Raw genomic sequence first — 27,545 nt, 5'->3', positions numbered from 1 at the left:
TGGTAATTGTCTTAGTTTGATGGCATATATATATAACTGAATAGGACTCTCTTGGGTAGTTGAAATAAAGAGGAAATAATATGAAGCAGTAGTGTTTCTCCTGAATCTAACTGTTGTAAGAGAAATTTTATATGATACATAACCTTATGAGACACTGCTTCTTGAACATATAATCTGACTTTCTGAACAGAGCTACCTTGTTTATCTTCAGTGACTCCAGAGGCAAGAAATTCCTTTGTCATCACTTATCCTAGTGCTGTACTTTGTGAAATGTACATACAGTTCCAGAAAGTGTGTTAGAAATTGACTTCAGGGAATTTATTAACTTGGGAGCATAGCAAGTTCCCAAGTGTAATTTATGGTTTGCAGAAATATGAGATGTTCATTGTCATCCTTTTTCTACTGTTAGAAATTATATGTGTGGGGGGGTCTGAATTTATCATTTAGTCTATACAGAGGTAAGGTAGAAGTAGAGCATGTGGTTAATCATGTAAAATATATACCTTAAGCTACTTCTATTTTGAAGCATCTCAAGACAGAGCAAATTAAGATTACATGATCTTAGATGACCTTTGTTTTAAATGCGAATTCTAAACAGCAGAATTCATAACAGGGCTTTCTCATTCTGCCTTTTTTCTCCTCTTTAGATCATGTTGTGTGTGCATGTATGTATACACATGTGTGTATTTATATAGCTTATTTGCCACTGTTCCCAACAGTATTATTTCTGGTAGTACTATGAAAGGGTGATTGGATAGAAAAAGTGCTCAAGAGGCTCTAATAGATTTCAATCCCATCTGCCTGCTGCTCTGTTTTGCTCTGAGTCAAGTATTTTTTTAAGCTGATAATTGAAAACCTATCTTGTTCTTACAGAATGGCTTTGCTGTTGTAAGGCCCCCAGGCCATCATGCTGAAGAATCAACAGCCATGTAAGTACCAGGGAATATTGCCCATCTTGGAGCACTAAGGTTACAGGCAATCACCTGCATTGTGCATGTCTCTGAAGAACTGTAATTGCTAGCAGATGACTGAAAAGGCTTTCTAGGTACTCCCAGAAGCAGATTTATGGCCACAGAGATCATATAGCATTTTTTAAAATGCTCTGAACATTATTTATAGTTGTTTTCCTGACTGATTTTCTTTCTTATTTCTGTTCTTCTCTATTCCACAGGGGATTCTGCTTTTTTAATTCGATTGCAATTACTGCCAAATACTTGAGAGACAAGCTAAATATAGGCAAGATATTGATTGTAGATCTGGTATGTATTCTTGGCAAGCATCACATTCGAAGTGCATCTAGATGAAAGATAATGACTTTGTATTTAAAAGTCTGACTTTCCTGCTTTTAATACCTACAAGTAATAAAGGTGTGCATTTCCTCTGATTTTGGGAACTCATTAAAGCCAGGATGGCAGTACCTAAGCTATAAACATCTATGTTTCACTTTAGTGGTGTTAACTGCAATTTAATGAGAAGAAGGCACAGATCAGGGCAACTTTTATGGTCCTTAAATGAATTGATACTTCCACTGTTAAAATAACCCTACAGAACGCAAGTTTACTTTTCCCTACAGAATAGAAACTTTAAGTAATCAGATATTCTTTAAAGAATGTTGTTGCATTGGTAACAAAATTGACCACTTTCCCCAGGTCGCAATGATTTGACTTGTTGTGTAACTTTGATATTATTAAACAAATCGACAGGTCGTTCCCCCCAAGAAGTTTTCTAGTCATGTATTCCAGATTTAGGTGGTTCCCTGAAGAAAACCTATGTGATTAAAAATCCACTTCATTGGATTAGTCTTGTATTTTAATAGAAGGCATTTTTACACAATACTTAATATGTTTAACAAATGGATTATTTAAATGCAGATGACATTTGGCATGTTGGCTATATTATTTTCATGAATAATGAATTGGAGCTCTGCCTTGCACTCAAAGGATCAGCCCAATGCACAGCCCAAGGAAAGTTGAATGCTGATTTATGAGCACCATTTTTGTTTTCCTACAGTTCATGACGAGGTGTAATAGGGTGTCTGACAAAGCATAGACAGGAAATGAACCCTGGCATCAAAACCTAACCTGTTACATCTGCACTTAATTAATTTTTGCAGGTGATAAAAGATTTAAAGACAAAATATGTTAAAGGGTTTTTGAAGTGCAGGGCTTAATAGTCTAAATCTTGTTCATATCTGCACTCATAATTAAATCTTATTGTGGAGTCATGGCCTTACCATCTAGCACTTTTGTTCAGTTAAATATGCATACTGACTGTTGAAGAGAAGCAGAGAAAAGGGGAGTGTGGGAGAAGGAATCGTAAGTGAAAAATGAGTGGCAGACTAAGTATATGTGTAGATTAAATAGTCTTAGAATGTTTTTGAAATATTTCTCAGATTGTTCTGCTATCATTTAGAATCATAATTATAAACTGCCAGAAACTATTATTTCTGAAAAATTCACTTCTACTGTATGTTATGTCTGTTTGCTGACTTGGATCTTTCAATCCGTTGCTGTAAATTCTGGTCGAAAGTGAACTCTCTGTTTATTCTCATTTTTAATAGGAAAAGCCGACTCAAAGTTTGTGAATGTTTTTAAGTCTTTTTGACTGTAAATGTTATATTTACTTTGTTGAGAAAAAAAACAAAACACTTCCCTTTTTCAAGGCAAGGTTAAATGTGAAAATCATTACCTGTGCAAATGATTACCTGTGAAGCTGTCTATCATTACTCAGGAAAGTAGATAGGGAATTTTCAGCCTTTCTGCAACTGTCCCATTGACCAGAATAACTCAGCGGGTGAAAAGGAAGAAATATATGGCTGACACAGATGACTTCATTCCTGGAGCAGTTGCAGTCCAGTCCCTAGTCTGCTTCATGGTCAGACCAATGATGTACAAAAATTCATATGAAAATTTCTTATGCATGCAAACTATGGATAAATCATAGGCCAAACTGAATGAATGAACAAGTTAATAGTGACATATTTATTCCCACCAACAGTATGGAGCATCTGAGGGAAATAATGGAATTACAGATGTTAGACTTGAAATTTACCTTTAAGATTATATTTTGATAGTGACTAGCACAGCAGGACCTCATGCAAGTTGGCAGCTATACATGTTACTACCATATAAATATTAAAAAGCAATATCCAATCCCACACATTAAAGTGTGCTCTAGTTACAAATTAAGTGTAGTCTTCATAGATGCTAAATGTCTTCATATATAAGTTCTTAACTTTTTAATTGTCAGTCTTCCCTTCATCTATTTAATCTATTTATACAGTAAAATAAAAGACTATCTGACAGGATTTTTTTCACCATTCCACCATTTGCATAAATCCCTAGTTTTGAACTGACTTATATACCCTGAATACATTTGATCTACTATGGGCAGAATACGAACTCATTTCCCTCATGCTAATATCCTCAGTCTTAAAGAACACATTCCTTTGTCTAATCAGAGACATTACTGGTCTTCAAAAAAGATCTCTTAGTGGAATCAAAGTTTCAACAAGAAAGTTAGCTTGAGATTTGAATAATAAAAAAAAAGTAATAAGGAAAAAAAATCTCTTTATGCCTCTTTAACATTTTTCCTTCTTTTTTTGGAAACTGTTACAGAAAGACTATATCTAAAACCCCAAATATGTATGGAAAAGAAAGACTAATTAAAATAATAAAGTGAAGTCTTACTGTGTCCCTGCAGATCTATTTATGTGCCCAGCAGAGCTTGTCAGGTTGTTGAAATCCACATTCCAGGATCATCCATACTTGCATTTTTGTTAGCAGGGTTTGAGTCTTTTTTGGAGTAAACCAATTAACTCTGTCACAGCTGAAGACTGAATGGGATTCTGGGATTAGTCTACATGCCAGTTTTTACTTCATTTGCCAGTCAGAACCATCTAACACTAGACTGGCTGCCTTGAAATCTTCAACAGCCTCATACCAGTGTGTTCTTCTTAGCACATCTCATGTGTTACATTTAACCTTATCATTAAGTCCCAGTTGGGGTGTAACTCCATCCTTATGTTGTTTCAAGTACTTTCAACATAGACTCTTATAATACTACCCTACAGAGGTCCCAGAGGAGGTCCAAGTCAAGCACAATGCAGTACAAGTAGGACTCAATCAATGTAAAGAGTTCTGAACAATGTGGGTGAAACTCATGGGCTGCTTCAGCTTGCAAGGAGGACAAGCAATATTCAGTGCTTGCTGTGCTATTGGCAGTGCACACCTTGAGGTACAGCTTGAGCCCTCCTGGAGTAGGCATAGTGAGGAGAATGTGACTTCTGTTTCATGGACACTAAATTGGATTCAGACCTCATAACATTTGTAAAATAAATACAGACTGGGTGACAGTGACAGTGTTGCCTTTTAGCATACTTTGTCTGTCCCCCTTAATTAAATCTGAAATATCAAAGGGATGGCTTAAAGGAGGAAAATAAAAATATCTATAACTTTTCAGCTTCTTAGAAATGCCAGTGAAGAAAAAATTTTTAACTTTTCTTTTACTGAAAGGCAAGTGGATTTTCCATTTTCACTTATAAAATTCTTGTGTGTCTAACCACATAGAATAGTAGTGAACTGTGAAAACAAACTAAAAAAAAAAAGGAAATGTCTGCATCATCAGCTTTTGTTTTATAGATATACTGTCAACATTTCTTTGTCAGCCTTTTATTTAAAGACAGAATTTTATTCACTGTCATTATATAATGTTTGAAATATGGAGACTGACCAAGGTCACTTCTTGATTGTGGAAGGCACCATCCTATCTGCCAGATGATTTAACAGCTAATGAGATCATATTCCTATGTCTTCAACTGTTGCCGTCATGATTTTGCAAAAATGAAGTATGAAGTCCTTTCCGCATCTGGCATCTCTTTTGATGTGGATCTAACTGCTGAGGGACTGAACAGAACTGAATGTTTCAAGAAAGCCAATTTACTCAGCTGGTCGCAGAGCCTTTGACCTCAATAGTGGAACTTGGCAAATCAATGAATACTCTTATGTTTAGTGTTCTGTCAAGAATTGTGAAAAAGCTCTGTAAACCATAGATCCTTCTGCAAAATACTAGTTTGTAGTTTAAACATTAGTCTTTCTTCAGAGGCCAATGAGGCTAGTTAATTAAGCCTAAGGGGTTATGAACTGTTGGCAGTTAATAAGTCATAAAATTCCTCCATAAAACAGGATGCTAGATTCCATCACTGAGGCAAGGAGTACAAAGAGCCGGTGTATAAATATCTAATTGTACAAAAGGACTGGGATTTCTCAATGACTGCTCATCTGGAGTCTCCAGGGCACGCTCGCTATGGTTTCCTGATTTTTAGAAGCCAGTTTAAAAAATGAGTGCATTAAAGAGTAATTTGCCTGAAAGTTCAGGAAGTATGGGGTGGTGAAGGGAGGGGGAAAGGGAAAGACAAAAGGAGGGCAAGGGAAAGGGAGAGAAACTGAGAGAGAGAGAGAGGAGGGGGGTGTAAAAGAAAGCAGAACGGAGCTCTCTGCACTGAGTTGGACATTATTACATTTGTCATCTGTTTTCTTTCTCCTTTAGGATGTTCACCATGGCAACGGTACACAGCAGGCTTTTTATGCTGACCCCAGCATCCTGTATGTTTCCCTCCATCGCTATGATGAAGGCAACTTCTTCCCCGGCAGTGGAGCCCCAAATGAGGTTAGGTTTATTTCTTTAGAGCCCCATTTTTATTTGTATCTTTCAGGTAATTGCGTTGCATGATTACCCCTAATTTTCTTGTCCTTCTCTGGTTCTTTAAATTACACCAGATTACCAAATTGTCTACTGGGAGCAGGGGACCAGTGGAGAACAAGTGCATAACCCAGAGCAGTCCTTGTCAAACAAGGCTGATCTGACATGTTGTTTGATGTTTGTTTCTAATGCACATTTGAGAAAATTTTTCTTTTCCCCTTTCCCTCTCTCTTTTCCTCCTCCTTTTTTCTATTTTTTTCTCTTTTTGGCATTTTATTTCTTTTTTTCAGGTTGGAAGTGGCCCTGGAGAAGGGTATAACATAAATATTGCTTGGACAGGTGGCTTGGATCCTCCTATGGGTGATGTTGAGTATCTCACAGCATTCAGGTTGGTACCATTTAAGAGTCTTGAAAACTGTTTGTGGAACAAAAGCACATGAATAAGAGCTAATGTAATACTAAAAGTCAGGAGAATAATCCATGGTGAAACTAAATTAATCCTGGAATCCCAGTATATGAGAGTTTAGTAAATTGAAAAATGGGTAATCTAGTAGTTGTGATCATCCATGCAGAATCAACAAAAACATTTCTAATTATTTAATTTGTCACTTATGTTTTCATTATTATGCCATGCCAGTAAAATTACTTTGAGTTTGCTTACTACTCTACCTATAAAATTTAAATGTAAGTATTTCTACCAAGCAGAAGAAAATTATTGCTCACATTTGCATTGATCAGTTACATGCCAGTAGAGCAGACAAAAAGCAATATGAAGTATGGTCCAAATCCAGTGCTCTTCATTCACTTAAAAGATTCATTATGATGCTCACAGATTTGACCATTAGTTTTTTTTTCTACAAATTGCAGTAAAGTGTTATTTAATTAAAGTAAATTATTTTGATACACTGCAATAAGAATGATAGGAAATGTTGCATGCTGTATTTCTGTTTACTCACTTATAATGAATATTTGCAATAACTCATTCATAAATGAAATTTTATTCCTTCATAAGGTGATGCTTCATAATCTATTAAGTCTTGTTTTCATGGGGCCAGAGGAGATAAGAACAGTCCAAAACACTTATCTTCTAGAGTTTCAGTGTCCTGTCTTACATACACCATTTCCTTTCACTGTAAAACAATCCAGTGGAAGAGTTTAGTGAAGTTTAGGGAAGGTGTAGGGTTCATCTTTCAAATTTGGGCAAATGCTACACCTCTGAAAAGGAGTTTCATTTAAAGGAGATTGATATGCAAGAAAGGCAATGAGAAAGCAACGTGTACCTCTAATCTCTTTCGAGACATTTAGTTTGAAGTGATGCAATTACCTTATACAGTTTTTGACTATACTCTATAGAAAATACACCACAAAATCCCATGAAACTCTTGTTTTGTTTCTTGGAATTTTTGTGTGTGCGCTTTTTGGGTTTTTTCCAAAGAACTTCTGTGCAGCCCATGAAATAACATGCAGAGTTTCTAATAAAGAACACACCTGAAATCAGAATCTAAGCCCTAGTCAAAGAAATAGCCTTACACAATCATAGTATCCCACTGTTATTGTGGAAAAAGTTTTAATTTTATTTACATTTGTCTGTATCTAAAGGGAGTCTAAACAAATGGTGTTGGGCTCCAAATTTGCTACACTCAGTAGTGCCTCAAGCTCTTTCCAAGATATTTCCTATACTTCCATGAGATTTTTACATAAGTTAAAGAACTGAATGGTTCAAATCACCGGTATTAGTGTCTGATACTAATATATCTGATATTTCCACCCCAACGTTCTTGGTTTGGATCCAAACCGTCCCACTAAGGATATAGGTAATTTGGCCATCTAATGATGCAGAGAATGGTCGTCCCAATTTATTCAACAGAAGACTCACATACTGAGACTGTAACCATAATTGATACCCCTGTTATCCTGATAAAAAATACCTGGGTTTAATAGTGCATTTACAAATATGTACTTCACAGTTCTATTTTAAGGCACACTAGTAAATTGTTTGGATCAGCTAGTATTGCTGCTATGCCTATTACTCTTCTTCAGAGTTTGAGGGATTGCCAGTCTCTGTTCCTAAGTAAAGCAGCACTATTCAGGAAAATAAAATTCATGTAACTTACTACACTCTGATTAATCATATGCAGACATAAAATTAACTATATATTTTTAAGGCAAAGTCAAATTTAAGTTCAGAATCTCCTTTTGAAAAATTGCTGATGGTGAAAAATTTAATATTGCTATTTTAAATGCATCCATTTCACTTTGTGATTAATGTTGTAATGAATGTGAATGTTTTTCTCCAAGCAACAACAGGAAATGTTTCCCTACACTCTCAGCCCCCTTTGACCTGATCACAGGCTTTGTGTCCTCTGTAGGGCTTGCTGACATGGATTTAGTATGACTGGTATGATAGTTTTGAATGGGGATCATTGAAGGAAACAGCATGGAGCTAAGAAGGGTGGATACAAAAATTTGTGAATTACTTAGGATGGACCAGGTAGCTGTTTCTGTAGATCTGGTCTGAGTGGTGGGTAAATTTACAGCTCCTAGTAAAGAGACGCTTTATCCATGGGCCAGAATTTATCCTTGCTATTATCCAAAATGTCGCACATGATGTAATCTAAGTTCTCAGTTTAGCCAGAACCAAATTTTGAGACAGCAGACTGGCAAGAGTCCAGAAAAATCCAGAAAATCAATAGAAGAGTTGCCATGCTCTCCTAACAAATCAGCTGTTGTTCTGGAGTTTCTGTCTATAAGAAGTCAATTTTTAAGAAAATAAGTGAATTTCAGAGATAGAAAGACATGTTTGTTTGGGTTTTTTTTATATTAGATTACATGCTTTTATAGACAGATTTACAGAGAAGGTCCAAACTAAGGTGTAGAGCAAATTTTGAACATCTTCAATCTTAAGAGAAAAATAAGGGGAAAATGGAGATAGTTTCTTTTTATACCTACCACTAGACAGAAAGGTTGGGCAATACTCATTCCCTAGTGAGGGCAGGAATGGATACTGGTGAAGCTGTATCCTCTCCACTGTAAACAAGGTGTGAGTAAGTTCGCAAATGGGTGGAGCCTGTGTGGAGAGAAGCCAAGGCTTCCTGCTTACTGGCTGGCTCCAGAGCCTAATCCTTTGATATCTTAGGAACTGAGAAATTTGCATTAAAATAATCTAAAACTCTCCAGTGGGTGCACATAGCTTTCACTTTCTGAGCAGCAGAGCCCTAATTTCATCCTAGAATTGCGCCAAGCACATATTTGAAGTGTCACCAGCCTTGACACTAGGTAGCTTGTTACTACTTGATTGACTGTCAAATTTCACAGAAGAGATCCTTCTGAATGATGATAGTGTCCACAGAAAAAGAGACCAAAGCTTTTTTCTGTCTCTAGAGTTCAACTCATAACCAGGTATTATATATGACGATGTACTTGATATCAGTTTTTATGTAAGAATATATTTGTAGGGGCATTTACACACGTACATATATACATGCAGGTAGCAGAGTACTAGTTATTTCCCACTCCATAAATAACTAGATAAATCTATTTTATGTAAATCTTTTTAGGACTGAATAATATTCCACCTCATTCTCTCTCCAAACTGTTTGAGAAAATATTTCTATTTCTTCAGGAAAAACTTTCATGTGTGAAAATGCAGAAAAATTTTAACACAGAGTAATCACTTCAAAGGCATGCTGAGTGAGTGGCTGCACTGGGACTGTAGTTGGAAACAGGAAAAATTATGGTGCTGGTTTGTGTCTGCAATTCTGATTGCAGTGCTACATGAAAACTTTATTATATTTTTGAACTAACTCTTCCTGTTGCAAAATCAAATTTTAGTGGCTGTAACAAATTTTACTTATAAAAGAAATTCATTTATAAAAGATGTTTTCATTTCTTTCTTATTTCTACTAAGAAAATAAGTTTGCTTGTGTTAACTACAAAGAGGTAGTAGAAAATGTAGGATAGATAACTTTCTGTAGAATGGAAAATAATTGCAGTAATCAAATCACTATGCCATTTAATTTTGCCAGAAAAGTGTTGTTTGATGTTTACCATAGTTAAGGAACTGGCCTAGCTATAAAAAATCCTTGAAATAATGACATTTTTCTAAAGGACAAGCATCTCTTCTCCTAAGATAACAAAAATGCACAGCTCTTTTCCATTATTTTTAAGCTCTGAAGTATCCCTCTAGAGAATTTGTTTCATCATTTACTTCCACCTATTCAGGTTAAATTTGCTTTAATCTCTTTGAAAGCCAAAGGATATGGTGGCTTTTTTCTAGGAGGATGATTTTACACTCGAGTTTATGAGGATGTAATCCACTCTCTTCTGCCAACAGTTCTAAAAAAAAAAAATAAGAGCAATGGTTGACTAGTAATGTTCAAATAATTATTTTCATAAGCTCCACATTGCACCAGATGTGCTCACTAAAGCAGGCAGCAGAAAGAGGCTCAGGTCTGTGTTGTACATGCACATATGCCTCTGTGTGTACTTGGAGTTTGGAGAGGACAGGAGAGATGTGTTTCTGTAGAGTGGAAGACAGAGGATGCAGGAGGCAGTGGAAACAAATGAGAGTGCTCACAAGAGTGAAGGAGAAGCAAGAGACAGAAGGAAACTGGGCTGTGCCTTCCAACTGCTTTGCACTGTTTTTTATTCAACAAAGGAGTTGTAAATTTAGCTGAACCAGCCAGTATGCTCTGGCTGCTTTGCACTACTCCAGAGTAGCATAAAACAGCCACAGCATATTAATGAACCTGGCCATAAAAGCTTGCATAAAATGAAACATGTATGTGTGTGTGATTCTTGGAATGATTAGCAATAGCTCATGATAATATTATCTTTTAGCAGTCGTGTGTTTTATTTTAATTTAAGAAGGGGAGCAAATGCAAAAGAAATAGGTGGCAATAAGGCAGAGTAAAGGATGAGCTATATCCATGATTTAAAATACATTTGTAATTACCCCAAAATATAATCTTTTAAAAAGTTCAAAATCAAAATCATGGTTGAAATTGCATGTGTTAAAATGTAAAAATGAAATAAAACAAAGGTGTGCAGAAAATCTTCAGCCTGTCTTGCAGTCCTTAGTGGTTGTTTTGGGAGAAAATCAATATGTTTAAAACTGTCTGTATTCTAGTTTGTGCTCAAATATATTAACAAAAATATTCCTTGTCATCTTGTGGCCATACAGGGCACAGTTAAGTTCATTTGAAATATTGCATTGATGTGTACCATTTGTTTTTTTCCATAGTTTTGCATTTCCAGTTCTCACGACATTTAATTTTGACATTTCAAATGAAAAACTCTGTAAAAGTACTTTTGATGTTTTCATATATATTGTCCTTGTTAACTCTGTTTCAGCATAGGTATTGACTGTAGTTTTTCTTTACTGTTTACATTAGAATTTAACTCATAAATGCTAAGAAGAACACTGTATTGCTATATATGCCTTATGTTTTTAAGAGAAATATACATAGCATGTATTTTTATTCATTAATTTAATTTTCCTTTAAATTTTACTTTTAAAACTTTTTTGTTGACTAAGGAATTTGAGATAACTTTTAAAAGTTTCATTTATCCTGTTGGTTTTGAATTTCATGGTTTTAAGTGTGTGTGTGTCTGAAAAACAAAATTTCTTTGTTTTAGCTGAAATCACTAGTCTTCCACTTTCATTAAATGTCCATTTGTTTATGTATTACATGTGTAGATGAAACTTACATTCTTCTCTATCCACATTTATTATTTTAAATACATTTGTATGATCTGTGTAATGTCCTTTCCTATATTTCTTCTCTGAAACTACAGTATTTCTGGTCTTTTTCAATCTCTCTTCACTTAAAAATGTATCCAGTTGCCAAATCACTCTAATTGCTCATTGCTGAGGCTTGGCTATTTTCTGGAAATGAGCTAAATACACCACATGAGGGCGAACCATCGATTTATATGATTTTGAATATTATTATGGCTGTCTTTGGCATTACTTCTCTGCAATGTTGTGTAACTCTCTGAGTAGAAACCTTGGTTTCTGATAAACATAACAAAAGAATGTAGAAGACAAAAGTCAGCATTTTTTCCTAGCTGTACCTAACTGTTGAAAGTGAGTCATAGTACAGTGCTGTATTGGGATGTTTAATGAATTCCACCAAGAATAGAGTTTGAGTATAAAGTTCTTTTAAACAATGATTCTTAATGCACATAACTTAATGCTATTAATTTTTTATGACTGTAATTTCCAGAGGCTGCTGCTGAGGCTATATTATGCGAGATGAGGTCTAAAAACTACCATAAAACTAAATTGCTGATTCAAATGTTTAATAATGTTTTGTATCTCTTCAAAGAGATAAAAAGACAAAAGCATGGGAGGAGATTAAAAAAAAAAGCAAGTTAGCTACTCAGCCTCATGAGTCAATGAGAGAAGGAGAAGTAAACTCCAGTAACATCTTCAGAACTTTAACCTATTGTGTTATCAGTGAACTCTATTCACAGTAGCCTCAGAACTAGCCAAATGCCATCCTTATCTTTACTAATGGAAATTAATTCTTTATTTCTCAATATATTGCTTTGTAATAACTGCTAAAATTTATCTCAACTATAGTTATTTCTCTTGTCTAATTGTTGGCAGAAATACATTCAGAATTTTACTGTGTATAGAGGAAGGCAGAATCTCTGAGTAGTGTATGATAGGCAGATAATGATTTACCCAAATGCAGGTGGATGTTATTGAGACTTCTGGTTATCCACAGTCCTTCTGCATTGTCAAGGGCAATGCATTTAGGAAGAAAAATGTGGCTGAACAGAACACAGTCATGGAAGCTCTAGGAAATCTAAACAATGGTTTCTGTATAAATGTATATGGTTTGCTTTCAGACACCCATAGCACTCTGCAATTATAAGTTACTATTTCAATAATTTTTTAATTTCTGACCTTGTCCTTTCTACCAGGTGTCTTTAAAAGATGCTCATTTCAAGCATCTCTCTCTTCCCTTGTGTCATAGAAAATGTCTTAGGAGAATTCAAATAAAGATGTACCATCAGTTATAGAAAGATAACTTAGGAGTGCCTGAGCAGTTTCTTTTGAAGAAGTTTGAAGAAGGTAGAAGTCTGCTTGGAATAATTTTTAAATCTGCATTGAGTATAAGTTTCATATGCGAACATTAAATAGTCCTGATGATTTTTGACTTTAGAATTCTTTTTTGAGTGTGTTAATGAAGGTTTTGTAACAATGGTAAATTTTCATGCTTTTTTTTCCTTGACAAATGTTTTAAGCATTGAGTCTTTAGGAAATGGAGAAGCAGAGTTAAAAGCATTGGAAACAGTGGTATAAACAGCTTTTCAGCATTTTGTTATACTTCAAAGTTCACCATAAAACTAAAACTGGCAACAGTGTTTATAACCTGCAACCTCTTGTTCTTCCTACTTCTTTACTTTTATTTGGAAAATCTGAATTCTTCTGATTGAAATACCCTAAATTTTCATCTTTACTGTACTGGGATTTTTAAAACTGTATATGGTGCTCCTTTAATTCACTGGAACTACAAAAGTGAAGCTGTTCATTAGAGAAATTAATTAGTGTTGGCTTACTTTTCTACAGATGCACAGTTTCTTTTATTGACATGGCAGAGTAGGGGGTGAAGGAGAAAGGATAATAAAATATGGCATGTGTCAGGTTTATGTGCTTCAGGTTAAAAACTATTTGATTAAAACCCCAAGCCATACACGGTCTGTAGTTTCAAAGTACTGGAAAGTATCTGAACTCTTTTCCAATATAACCATTTTCCAATTTTTGTTAAGCCAGAAATATGAAAGAATAGAGGTGTATGGATAAAGAATTGCCATCTTGTCAAATATTTTGATGGAAGAGTTGAGAAATATCATTCAAAACATCCTGGAAGAAATAAAGCAGCAACAAGAGTGGAGAAGATACTTTTACCCTAAAAATCAAAATAGCTGTGGTCTTTACATGAAGATAAATTTCAGATCAGAATTAAAGGTCCTACAGCAACACTGAGTGACTGTATAGATGTCCAGTCCCAATTTAAATTTTGTTGCTTTATAATAACTTTTGAGAACTACACTACAGCCTGTAAAAAATATCCACATGTTCTCTGCTGGAACAGCTCCAGACTGTAACAGAACCACTAGATTGCACCCTGGTGCTTTATGTATTGTTTAATTGTTTTCCTTTGGTGGATATTTTTATTAAAAGCCCATTATCCAGAATCAGACAGAAGTGTTGTTTCAAGAACAGCAGAAACAGAGGCCTTTCAGCTACATAGTTCTTATTCATGCTTTCTTTAGCTAGCTTAGCTAATGAGATCTCCACTATTCTTCTTTTAATACTTAAAGAAGACAAAGTAATGGGAGTTTTATTTTTGTTGCTTTCAAATCTAAGCAGGATTGCAAAGAAGTATTGTGAGATTCTGGTGTGCTCACGCACCTGTGTCTCAGTGTTGGTTTGTGTGAGTACCTCCAGGGCATGTCTGTGCTTATAGATGTTCTCATGCTTTTGCACAAATAATTCCTTGGAGATATATTTTTTATGCCAATAATTTTGTGTGTCTGTGCTACACTTTACCTATACAATAATTGCACAAAAGGAATAAGCATTTTTCATAGAAAAAATATTCTAGAAAATAAAGATGCAGTAATTCTAAAGAAAAATAGAAAAATCTGGCAAGAGTCAGATTATAAAATTGTGACATGCTGAATAGCACTGTGCTCAGTGCTGCAAGATCTTATGAGGAGGTTTCTTGTTACTGGATATTGCTGCAGCCCTAACTCCAAGTACTTTATTACTTTTTGAAGTCAGCCTTTAGTCCTGTGGAGAGATGTTTGAAACTATGAAAACATAAATGTCTCAAAAATAGATGTCTAATGAATAAGTTCAGGGAGGTCTATGACTCATCATTATGTGGTATTACTTGGGCCATCAGTAATCCATTAAATTAGTGCAGCTTCTTGGATAGTAAGTCACTACCCAGAGTGAGGGAATCCATCAGACTTCAAGCTCTGAGACATTAATTTTACAAGCAGTATAAGAAAAATGCTTAGTTGTAGAGTGACTTACTATTGTGTATATTTTTATTCAGGCAAAGAGGGGTCTTTGTCCTGTGATCACATCTACTAGGGTTACAATTTAGAAGGCAATTGATGATTTGTGTCATTAGTCTATGCAGACCTCAGTTGTGCACAACACCATAATTCATAGCTAAGATACAGAGCTGTTACTTACACAAAATAGTAGCTTCTCACAAAAATCATTGTTAGACGACTTTGTGAAATCAGAGGCCTTTCACTGAGTAAATGTGGCAGGATTTTATCTTAAATACTGTGACTACATTTAACCTAATTAGGCAGTCAAATCTTTAAAATTATATTCAAGCAGTTTCATGAGTTGTTATGCCTTGAAACAAGGCTCTTATTAGCTGATTCATATGCTTACCTACCACAAGCCTTTCAGTGATATTTATATCAGCTGTTAAAATAAAGTTACCGAGATTATTAATTTATTTTAAAAAAAAAGGAAAATGAGAGCAAACAAATTACAGCACAGGATAAGAAGATCGAAGGAAAAGGGCTGAAGGGATGATGCAGCTTATTTGGTTCTTTTTCTCACTGTCAGTAAGGTGACCAGACTAGGGTGCTGTTCCCTCCTGTTCAGGGAGTGCATTACTAAAGTAGAGATGACTAAAGACAGCACTTCCAGTAAGCAGCAACTGTCTGTGGTTGTGACATGTGATTTTCTTCTACACTGGAACAAAACCAAAACTATTGGAAGTTTCCAAGAAAACAACTAAGTGTTTGTGTTTCAAACCCTTTTATGAGAATGTTCATGTCTAACCTCTTGCTGAGGACATCACTTCTAGGGAGCTAGAAAATTTTGAGTGAAAAATCCCAATGCTTTGGGATTGGATCTGGCCTTAAATTGCACGGGGGGGATGTTCAGATTAGAGATTAGGGGGCAAAAAAAAAAAAGAGTGGTTTGGCATTGGAATAATTTGCCCAGGGATATGGTAGAGTCACTGTCTCTGGAAGTGATCAAGAGGTTTCTGGATGTGGCCCTTGGAGATATGTTTTAGGAGTATTTATGGTGGTGTGGGAATTACAGTTGGACAAGCTGGTCTTGAAGTTCTCTTCCAACCTGATAATTCTGTGACACTGTGAAAGAGTGAAGACAGTGTCTTGTCCCCCATTCCTACAAATCAGGATTGAACCTTACCTCATCACATCTGAAATTTATGCCTTTGCTGTCAAATTATTTGGAATTTTCTGGGTTTTTTTTTTCCTCATGCTTAAAAGAAGTCTCCGTCTGAAAAATATCAAGGAGATGCAAATATACAAGAAGATAATGTTTTAGTAAAAAAAGTACATTTCTCAAAAAAGTTAATGTTCTAGTTGTGAATTACTTGGCTAGTGGGAGAGTGGGAGCTAATTACCACCCTATCCAGTCTAACCTTCCTACCTCTTCAATCAAGATGTTTACAGATTAAGAATGTATTGCTAAGAATGTATTGTTAAACCTCAGAAAGTGCTTCACTTCCTGTCACAGGGATTTTTCGTTCCTCATGCTTCATTTGCATGTGCTTCACTTTCTGTGTGACGAACTCATTATGGAAACTGATTCCCTCTGGATCTGAAAATTACAATTTATTATCTGATCATTTGCCTCATTTTTTTCAGGAAAGGAAAAAAATTCAAAAAGTTGCCTGTCATTTTCAGCGTAATTCTTGTTAGAAACTGCAAAAACAGCAAAATAAATGCAGAGTTTGTAATAATTTGAAGACCCTTTAATTTCCAACCTAATCAAGAATGCAGTGATTTCATTCTCATTCTCTTCCATCAGATGGACTACTGCTAAGTATTAACTGCCCCTGGAACTAAAACCATGACATAGATGTGTTCTTCAGTCAGATTTGATTTGCTCTGTGTTAAGTTCAGTCATTTGCCTCTATGTAAAAACTTGCTGAACAAACCTATTAATTTTTATGCTGTCTTTTGTTGTCTTGCAAAGCAAATTTTAGATTAGAAGTACGTGGAATGTAGTAGATTGGAGGAGATCAGAAAGATCCAAAGATTGCAAATACATTTCCAATAGTACCAAGCAGTGTAATTTTCCAAGATTGCTAATATTCTCTTTCCCTCTCCTCCACCCTTCTTCCCACTTTCACATTTCTCTCCTGGAGTCATAATTTGATCATTCATCAAGTTCTCCATAGCATCTATAACATCCCATTTCTTCTCAAAGTTCTGTCATATGCCTGTGATCACAAAGTTTTTCCTGATCTGTTTTTCTCAGATGCTCAGAAGCATCTGAGTTTTCCCAAAACCCTTTTGTATGTTACCAGGCCCTCATGCTCTTTCATCTACTGATCTTCCCAGGACATAAGCTTTTCTCTTCCCTTATTTGTCTATTTAACCTCTTATTCCCCTCAGAAGAGGCTCTTGTCCCTCACAATACAATCATGATTCATTGTAAAAGAAAAGTACTGCTAATCTCTCCATCTTCCTCTCTCCTTTCTCCCTCTCTATCCCCAAGACCATAGAGTGTACGTATTGCTGTTTGTCCTCTGATTCTAGACCTCCTCCAAAAGAGCCTCTCAGTCTTCCTCTGAAACCATTCTTAACATAATCCCTCCTAGAGCCAAAGCTCAGAGTCTATATTTTACCCTCATTTTTCCTAGCCTGTGTGTCATCCACTTTTATTTATCCCTATGATCTTTTTTTCTTAAAAACACATCTTTCCCTGACTTCTGTGCTGGATAGTCCCTGGCCTCCACCCAGACTTGAACATAGAACATCTCCTTTAACTTTTGGAAGAATCAATATTTGCCTCCTTGATCTTTCTTCAGTTATTTCATGACATTCTGCTTTTGGTCTTGGTATCTTCTCCTGCTTTGTGGTTTTCTGCAGGGCAGTTTGTCCACAATGCAGATTGAATTATTGTTTGTCGACTAATGGTTTCTCTGTTCCAGGTATGTTTCCTCTGTACATCATGAAATTTTATAGTAACTTTATTATATACTAATTGAGGAAATCTGCATTTAGTTGAAGCTCAACTTTACCAAACTTTTATCCCCAAGCCATTACTACTGCCACTCCCTATAGGCAAAACCATTTTTCTGCCTGTCAGTCAGGCAAGTTCTTGTGTAACCTTTGACCTTCTCTGTTGGAAGTCACAACACAGCAATGTCTAGATTTTGCAAATTCTTTCTGTAGCATGTCTTTGAAATACAGAATGTATTACCATTCCAACCACCTAAAGTGATTTCTAAGTTTCAGCCATTTTGTTTATTATTGCAGTGTCATTCTCAGAATGCTCTTATGAATTTCATTTTCCATATGATACCAGGTACAGGTTTTCTGAATTTTTGTGTGATAAAGTTCATACTTGTAGGATATTCTTATAAACAGCTACAAGACTGGTTCATTAACTTCCTTGAAATATTTTATTTCATTTCTGTTTTGCTATATCACCTCACACAAAACTGGACAGTGATTAAATTCCTGTACTGCTAAGACTGCTTCTATTTCTCTGGCATGTACAGCTTCTGCCTGTTGTTCCCCATGTCTCTATAGAATACATAGACATGAGCCATCTTTTTATTCATTCTGTGCAGTGTTTTATGTGATTGGTTTTGGTGCATGACAGTACCTCCAATGCATTTTGCTGATATAAATGTGTTTGTTCTTGTTGATAAGAATAATAGTAAGATGTAAGGAGTTAAGAGGTTAGTTTGGGAGTTAGAAGTTGTTCTCTCCCCATCACATTGCATGTTGCATGAGAGATGCACACGCTTCATACTGGTGATACTGGCCACATGTGAGGCACAGGATGACTTGAGGTGGATCACTGTGAGATACCAAGGCTAGAACCAAGCTAGAATCAGGTCTCTGATCTCATCCGAAAGGCAGTGTCATCCCAGGGTTTGAGAAAGGGAGATGAAGGGAGTAAGTCCTCTAGCCCAGATGTCTTTCATGCAGATTTTAATTACTAGTATTTATCTGGAACATGGTGACATGGATCTGTATTCTGGAGCTGTTCTTCAATTCCAAAAGTAAGCTGCTGGTAGGATTCAGACCTTCCCAAACAGGCTTTTGAAGTGTGATGCAGCCTCTCAAAAGAGTCCATCCATCTCGGAAGCACGGGTATCTCTCAGCATCACATCGGCAGCATCTGTGATCCCATGAAGCCCATGAGCATACATATCTTGTTGCTATCTGAGGAAACATGATGATTATCAACAAAATGTAGGGCCTGTTGTACACTGTATCACTTCAAACGCAATGAGGTTATTAAGGCTTAATTACATAAGAAACAGTAGATATGTTGTGCAAGCTTGTAGAATGTCACTTGCAGAAGTTAGGCAAGATATAAGAGTTTCCTAAGTTTCTATTATAGTTTTATTTACTGCAGTATTCTTTGACAAACTAAATAAATTACTGCATGTATTGGACCTCTGAGGCTTGGGGCAAAGAATGGAAAAATTATTTACAAAAGCTTGAAAATATTTAATCACCAGAGGCAGGGGGCAACTGTGTTTTAATTAGAGGTTCCTCAGGCCATTGGCTGGCTGGAGGCTTTCTCAAACAACCACACAAATGCACTGAATAGCTGTTTGCCAGCCTTAGGGTCAGGCCTGAGATGAAACAGATAAGATAATTGGCTCTAATGAAATCCAGAAGGCCTTGGCTTTCTTGTTTGAGCTTGGATTTGAAAAGTGCGTGTGGAAGTGAGGCTTAATTCAAAGCAGTCCTGAACTAGGCCCGTTTTTCAGTGACTTTGATATTGTTTGAAGTTCTGAAAGTGTTCGCCACACCACTAGCCTGCTGGGCTGGGCCTCCCCAGTCACCTTAATTACTGAGCTTTATTGCTGACTTTACTACACAGGAAAGGAGCCATTATATGTTCCATCAACATCAGCTCTCCTCAGATTGGAGGAAAGGGCAGGGTGAAAGGCCACTGTAGGAAGGCAAAAACTTCACTTTGAGGTAGTCAGATCATTTACCCGTGTTAAATTTCACTGTGCTATGTGTGTACATTCCTCACAACACAGAAGCCCAATTTCAATTTTTTTTAGCAAGTGATTACTTTTCAAAACATTTTGTTTGTGTCTGATTAGCAGAAGGGTACATTTATTCTTAGAGGTGGAAAGAAAGCAAATTGTAACAAACGCCTAATTAATCATCACAGGGGAAAGAAATCTAGTTAAAAACTGTAATAAAGAGAAATTGTTCTTAATACTTCTTTGAAGTGGGAGTAAGTGAGGAAAACCCCTATGGTGTGTTTGCAGACCTGACACCCTACGGAACTGACTCCTTGCAGCCAGCCTGATATCTTCAGGGTACCTTGTAACAGGCTCTCCAAAAACAGAAAAGCTCCTGTGAAGTACTGTTAGGGCAAGCAACAATTGAGGTATTTTAGCAATGTGAGTTCTGAATTATTCTCTTCAGGATAATTGCTTTCACAATTTGGTCCTAATCTCTTTAGCTGCTCCAGCTGGTGGTGCTGCTGGAAAAAGAAGAAGCTGAACTTTTGTGCATGAATTGGTTTTCAGAGCTAGACACCCTGTAGCAGGAGAGGTATCTCTCAGGCTTCAGGATCCATTGTCTGAGGCCATCGAGGTGCCTGGGAAGACTGCTGTCAGGAAACCTGGGACAGATCCTGCAACTGTTTAAATGAATATATTTACATATTAACTCATTAATAAGTCAATTAGGCTACTAGCCAGAGTAAAGTTACACATGTGCACTCATGTTTGGAGGACTGTACCTCCTGAGACTAATGAAAGCGTATAATATTGGTCGATTTGTGCCAGATCCCAGATTACCAACACTAGCACTTAATAAAAGAAATATTGATGAAAATTAGTTTCTAGTGGGACCATAGTTCAGATCAAGATAAGAAACATTTTTTTTCAATGAGCTCAGGAGGCAAATTAAAAAGGACTGAAAAATCAGTCGTGCTAATATCTATTCTGTGAGATTTTATTTTGGGTTTTTGTTAGTATATTTTTTGTGAAATTTTGCTTGATATTTTTTGTTTATTTTCATTGAACTAGTGTTTCTGTTTTTCTTAAATCTTGAAAATGTCTGGGAATCCTTCATAAAAATTAGAATCATGCATTCCACAGAGTATTCAGCCCTTTCCTTAAAGGCAACTCTTTTTCATAAAGAAGGTTTCTGTAGATCAAGATAATTTCACCTTGTGTTATTTTTTAAATAATATAAATATAATATTTAGATTTATAAATATATTTATAAGTAATATAAGTAAATAATGTTTTTCTTTTAAAAAATTGTATGTATATGTAGCTCAAAAATTTCTTACACAAAGGACTCATATTTAAGAATCCTGAAAGCTTCTTGTTTTTCTTCTTTTTCATATGGCCTGTCACGTTAACATGTTTTATGTTAGTAGAATGGCAAATTGGTTATATGCTTTAAAGGAAAGCAGCAGGTTTTAATATTTTTATCATCATTTTGTGAAATTTTAACCTGTTAAACTCGTAGCCAGCATCACAGGGAGCTGGTTACATCTCGATGTGTATTTTATTAGCACTAATGAATCTCTTTCTGAGCTGAGAAAATTACTTTTGAAATCATCATAATTCATCACAATTATTGGAAAACAATAATTTCCCTTCTAATACAAAAGATTGTTTTGTGAGAAAACAGTGGTGTAAGTATCATAGTGGGAGAGTATGAGGGTTCCTATAAACAATATTTCCAGATGGGCAGACATTCTTATCTTTATTAAACATAAGATTTTGTTTGCTCTCATTTGTTATAATGTAAAAGACAAGACACAAATGTCCTTTTTGATACCGTGCTTTCTAAGAGGTAGTTTGGACTATTAATCATAGCCCATCATTATAAATCATGATCCTTGTCTGACTACACTTTCAGCTGCAATCACATTTTAGAGAGGCTAATGTGATTGAGGGGATCATATATGATGGTATAATAATATTATAGTATATTGGAAAAGACTTTCTGACTGGCAGAACTGAGATTAGGTGATGTATTAGTGATTTAGTGGATACCTTGCACATACGTGTAATGATCTTTAAAAAAAATAAATAAAATTATAAAATCTACTGGTGATTTAATTTGACCTTTGCACATCTGCCAACGAACTTTGTGAAGTTAAGGTCATGTGAATGGTGTAAATCAAGCAGGGGATAGTGACTGAGGAAGCATTTTATTGCAGGAAAAAAATCCCTGAATGCTTAAATCACTTATTTCCAAAGTTTCCAATCATGCTTTTAAGGAAGTACAGTGCTTATTAGTAAAAAGAGTCTTTTTTTTTTTGATGTGGGGAACTGAGGACTGTACAGTTTAATAATTTCCACCTTGCTTACAATTGCTTTTAAATCTGCAATTTAATAAAAGGAAGTCTAACAAAAATATTCATAAAGTAGCCATTATCTGATGTAATGGTGTTCTGTTGTATATTTTTCAAACACTATATAGACCACACAGGAAATCACTGGCTGAGCAAAGAGTAAATATTGGGTTTCATTACTTTCACTACTTCTGTGAATTTGCTGCATCTTTAAAATGAGAGATATTAAAAAAATGACTGTTAGATGTCATCCTTTATGTACCCATTTGCCCTCCTGTAAATGTTTTCAGATAGAAGATCCATCTGCTTTCATTCTAAGATTTAAAAGTAGAGTTTGATTCTGATTTTCATTATTCTTTCTTTGTATCATTTTAGAATGTGTACAGAAGAGGTAAATTGAACCACTTGGGTTCAGTAAGTCACTTTTAGATGCAACGACCACAGTACACATTTTGGCAGGACTATGTTCTGTTGTTCATTACCTGTTTTTTACACTCTTTGATAACAAGAGGGTAACTTGAAGATAAAATGCCATAAAAAACATTTATTTGGATGCTGGCTGCTATAACTGCTTATATAATTATAGATGGCTTTTAAACATCTTTTACCCTAGTAAAGAATAGAGCAAGAGTTAATAAGGACATTACCTACCTAACCTATATACATGTGGTTCTTTGACAGTGCCTTTTCATTGCTGTACTCGGTACCAACAGTAGGAATAATTCACTGCAGAGAACTTTCACAGAGGATGCCATAGGTGCATAATTCTTTTGACAAAGGAATTCAACTGGGATACATTTCTCATACTGTGGCATATGCTATATTCTCATAGATTACTTTTGTGTGATGTGGGAGATCAAAGGATTGTACTCCTATTTCCATGACTACAATAAACTTGAACAAAAGGTAATACTGGTGAATATCACATAAAACCAATGGGAACTAACATGATTTAGAGAAAAGGACAATTAGAGGAAAAATGAGGACAGCATGCTTCTTTATTGTTCTTGGTTATAGTGTGAAGTCTTGCACCTGCTTGTTAACAAGGTCAGATATAGGATTAAGAAAAACTGAGTGGTTTTAGTTGCATATTTTCTCCTAATAGCTCAGTTTCCTTAATTCAACTCATATGTACAGTATTCTGAAAGAACTACTCTGCTTGATAGTATTGTAATAAAACACAGGAAAATACACACAAATTCAATGTTTCTTTAAAAATTTAAAATACTTCCCATTATATTCTATTTATTATTGTGCTTAAAATATTTTTCAGAAGTGAATTAAATTCTAACTGTAACATGAAGCATTATTTTCAATTAGTAGTCAATCCTGTCCTAGATGTCTTAAAAAATGAACTAATAATGTACAAAACTTAAATGAAAAAACACATATCTTTTTATTTAATGGGATCTATTGTATAACTCCAGTTTGTGGCATATCAGGTTGTGTAAAGATTGTGGAATTAATGAAGTGCTAAGTCCTGTATTGTCCATTCTGTTTGCGAAAACTCTTATTTTTAGTAAACTCTAGGTAATTATTGTTATAAGTTAGTATAATAGTATTAGTTCCCCAGATCAGACTATGACTTTTGCACTGCAAAGTAGCAATGTACAAGCTTGTTGAGAGGAAACAGAAGGTTCAGCCTGCTGTGTAGAAATAATTTGCATTAATACCCTAAAGGAAAATGTGGAATGCAGCCATATTTTTTCAGATCTTATTTCAAAAATTTGATTACACAGATCCGATTCACTTCCCTATGTCCTTTTTGCTCAGAACATGAAGAGAGATGACTTTATATTTGAAAAAAGAAGCTTGAGTTCCTCTGCTCTGTTCCCGGGACACCTTGTCTGCCCCAGTACCCTAAGACCGAATGGAGAATAGTGTTAATGGAAGGCTTCCTAGAATGGTTTCTCTGTGGGAGCTTTTAGGTTGAATGGCTGAATAATACTGAAAAAACTGCAATTTTTGGCTTCTCATTTCACACTGGGTTATGGATAAAAACTACTATATAAACAGAGAGAAGTTCAGGATCAAATTCAGAAATCCAACAGTATCCCTGCAGTGTAGGCGTCTGCATGTCAGCAAGGTGTCTGTTTTCCCACTGCACAGCTCTGGGTGATACAGCTCAATTGGGTCAGCCCAACTGAGACAGCCATGGGGCTCACCCTTAACCCGGGATAAGCATTGGTTGTCTGAATAACTTCCTAGATTTCTCTGTCTGTACTGACTAGGACCTTGATTCAGTTTCCAAAACCTTACAAGTTGTGCCACAGGAGGTGCACTGGAGAAGCTGAGGTTTAATGCTGTGGCTGATAGCTATAGCAGAGGATCTCTGGGACATTGTGCAGGTGGCCCGAAAGGGTTCCCCAAATTCCCAAAAGCCACTAGATATCTTCATGTAGGTAACTGAACTGAATCTTTGCCTCCATGCAACTCAGTAGGAGTTTAGACCCTCAGCTCCCATAGAGACTCCTACAGGATATTGTTAGCTATCGGCTTCTGGATTTGGATGCTGTTCCTGGTTAAATGTATCTCTATTCTAGTTAATATTTATTTAGATACTTGAGGGAAAACTCAGTTAATCAGTTTCATTCATATATGGTTAAGAATATTCTAAGCAAGTATTTCAGAGCATGATTATACTTCTATACCTGCAAATAAAGTGTAAACATGTCCAGTCCAGCTTTAAGCTCCCTATGCAATGTCTGAAGAATTCTTGTGACCTACCCATGCTGATTGATTTTGTCTTTACTGTACAATGACAAAACATAAACATACACATTGTAAGTAGTTTGTCTGTCCCCAAACTAATCTTTCAGGCTGGAAGAAGCTTTATAGAGGCAAATATACCGTGCTGACATAAATTCCCGTTTTTGGCAGTATGAAATAGCCTGTACAAACCCAAGTCCCCCTGACAAGAGTTTTTCAGTATCCACATTGACTCATTTCAAACCTACACATCTTTGCATCTAGCTGCAGTATGCATTGTTGTCATATCCCTAGGCAAGGTCTCCCCTGCAGTTTTTTGATGAAGTGGGAGGTTTGCAACTTCAGTTGTACACTTTCTGTTGTATCCTTGCATTGCACCTTCCGTAGACAGGATTGTTGGCTGCACTTGGGCCAAAATACATGAGAACAAGAACCTGAGATGAGGTTGTGTTTTAGTCAGGTTGTACGATATACTCCTGAAGGGACTACCTCTCAACAGGGACCCTTTCCAGAAATTTAGAGCTGATAATATTTATGAGAGTTCAGAGCAGTTGAAACACTGGCTAGATATCTTTTAAATGGCTAAATTTCAACACACTCCCTAAGGAGCTGGGATGGAGAGCATTTCAGACCTGTCAGAGGAAGATCATGCCTTAATTGTACTTCATTGTACTATAAAAAATGAGACCTCTCTACTAGATTTAAGAGCCTGTGGTATTGTGATCTGTGCGAAATCTTCAGGGAACTCATCTAGGACCTTACAGTGTATGTGAAATAAGCTTGTGTCACTAACAAAGGTAGAAATAGTCACATAAATATGATGGTTTCTGTAACTGATCTTTTCTGAAAGTATCTCCAACTTGACAGGGAGCATCTTTTCAGTGTGATTTATTCTGTAATATAGTACACTCCAGTGGCTGCCTTCCAAAAATGCTGTCTTGAGTACCTACTTATGAACAAAGCAGCCCCAAATCACTCAGCCTCATGACTCTGGCATTTCATTGAAGGATGAACACTGCTTTGGCTGTGGCACAGATGCCAGCCTTTAGAGCAGAGTGTCTCTGAAAGCATGAAGGACAGGTTGCATCTTTCACTAGCAGCTCTTACCATGACAGAGGTCCACATTAAGCATCTCAGTTTTAAATGTTGTAGTCTTCAAAAACAAGTTTGATATGTCATGGAGTGTGAAATGACATGGTACAACACTGCTACTTATATTTCTTAAAATTAAAATCAGCTAACATCTGTCAGAGGTACAGTCCTTTCTTCAGTCTCTGATTCAAACCTTTCACAATCATAGGAAAGAGATAGAGACAGTGTACTTAGGCAACATGCGAACTACATCTCTAAACCTTGTTTCTAACCTCTGTGAAGTTGTAGAAGTCTCTGGAGTTTCCAGTAGTTTCCTGCACAGCAGGGCGCTGATTTGTAGGGAGCTTTCCACTCACACTGGGAAGAGCAAAAACATGTTGGTTTTTTTTTTGTTGTTGTTGTTTTTTGTTGTTTTTTGTTATTGTTTGTCCCTCCTTGGGGGAGTACTTGAAAACAGTTCCTTGAATGGCATGAGGAGAAAAGCAGAGTTTGAGGAATAAAAACTTTGACAGATGCAGTTCTCTGCTGGCACAAGGGCAGAGGTGGTAAGATAAATGAGGTTTTCCTACTTCAGGAATGTTCACCTGGAGGACATTACTTTTACTGTAAGTGAAAACTGTCCCAAGGGAAAAGGACATATATAGGGGACTTTACTGGAGTTGGCAGTTCAGTTATGTGTCCAGCCAGTGTTTCCAAGACTGAGACATAGAAATGTGCAAGTAATTCTGTGAATTATGCTGAATGCACCCTTTAAAAGATGGATTTGATGCTCAGGTCTTGCCTAAGTGTCTTTGGCATTGCGTCTTCAGATGTATCACAGAGATGGCAAGGTAAAATGCACAAATGTGAGAAATTATGAAGCCAAGCAAGTGAGACCATAAGCTCACTTCTGGAAGATTAGTAACTTGCTCTACTATTATGGACATTTGTGGGGAGTTTTTCTTTATTAAGAAGGAAAACAAATAGCTTCAAGCTGGAAGTTTCTGACTGAATTCAATTTAAGGATTAATAATTAGCTCTGATCATCAGTGGCTAGATTTCTGCTTTAGAGCAGGGAGCTGTGTCATTCATGTTGTCACAAAGATAGCTGTAGGGTATTAAGCCTCCATGTTAAGCCATTTTCAGTGATGGAATAATGTATATATTCGACTTGTGATTCTGAAAGGTTTTAAATGCATGTCTAACTTTGTTTTCGTGAGTATTCTTCAACAGATACAATAAGATCCAAAAATAAAATATTTGAAGTTTCCCTTCAGTCATTAGTAAAGTAGGTAACATTGTGCTAACTTGTGAGCAGGTAGGGCACTAGGGAGTTACAGTTTTCTGTGAAAAGCACAAATGGGTGCTGTAGAAATTTATGCTTCTGGGAATAACATCACAATGTACCTTAGACAACATTCAGAGAAGTAACATGCTTAGGTCAGACATCCAGGACGGTCTTAAAACTACATTAAAAGGAAAGCAATTAAAGTTTGCAGGTCAAAAAAAGAAGTTAAAATGGTCACCATCTCTCAGAAGCTCTGAGAAGCTCTCTGAAGCTCTTGGGTCTCATACATTCTCTCCTCTTTGAGATAACTGGGAGGTAAAGGGGATAATAGAGGGCTAGACTAACAGTAATGAGCAAGCAGATGAGAGAAACCAGAGTAGAAGGAGAATGTAGATGAGGCAGAATAGAAGAAAAGATGAGAGAAAACAGATGAAAGACTAA

At 36.1% G+C, this 27,545-nt stretch overlaps 1 protein-coding gene across 15 annotated transcripts in view; it reads left to right on the top strand.

The window, feature by feature from the left end:
* The window catches only part of HDAC9 (histone deacetylase 9), a 460,804-nt gene that overhangs the window by 358,317 nt on the left and 74,942 nt on the right, over positions 1-27,545 (top strand). For all 15 annotated transcript variants that reach the window (XM_068209506.1, XM_068209496.1, XM_068209568.1 and 12 more), the window contains 4 exons: positions 874-929; positions 1,172-1,259; positions 5,548-5,667; positions 5,991-6,088. In XM_068209506.1, the coding sequence (XP_068065607.1) occupies positions 874-929; positions 1,172-1,259; positions 5,548-5,667; positions 5,991-6,088 (362 nt within the window). The remainder of the gene's footprint in view (positions 1-873; positions 930-1,171; positions 1,260-5,547; positions 5,668-5,990; positions 6,089-27,545) is intronic.

Source organism: Anomalospiza imberbis, chromosome 1 (genome assembly GCF_031753505.1).
Source record: "Anomalospiza imberbis isolate Cuckoo-Finch-1a 21T00152 chromosome 1, ASM3175350v1, whole genome shotgun sequence".
NCBI lineage: Eukaryota > Metazoa > Chordata > Aves > Passeriformes > Viduidae > Anomalospiza > Anomalospiza imberbis.
Note: the sequence above shows the minus strand (reverse complement) of the source record. Positions and strands in the feature narration are given on the sequence as shown.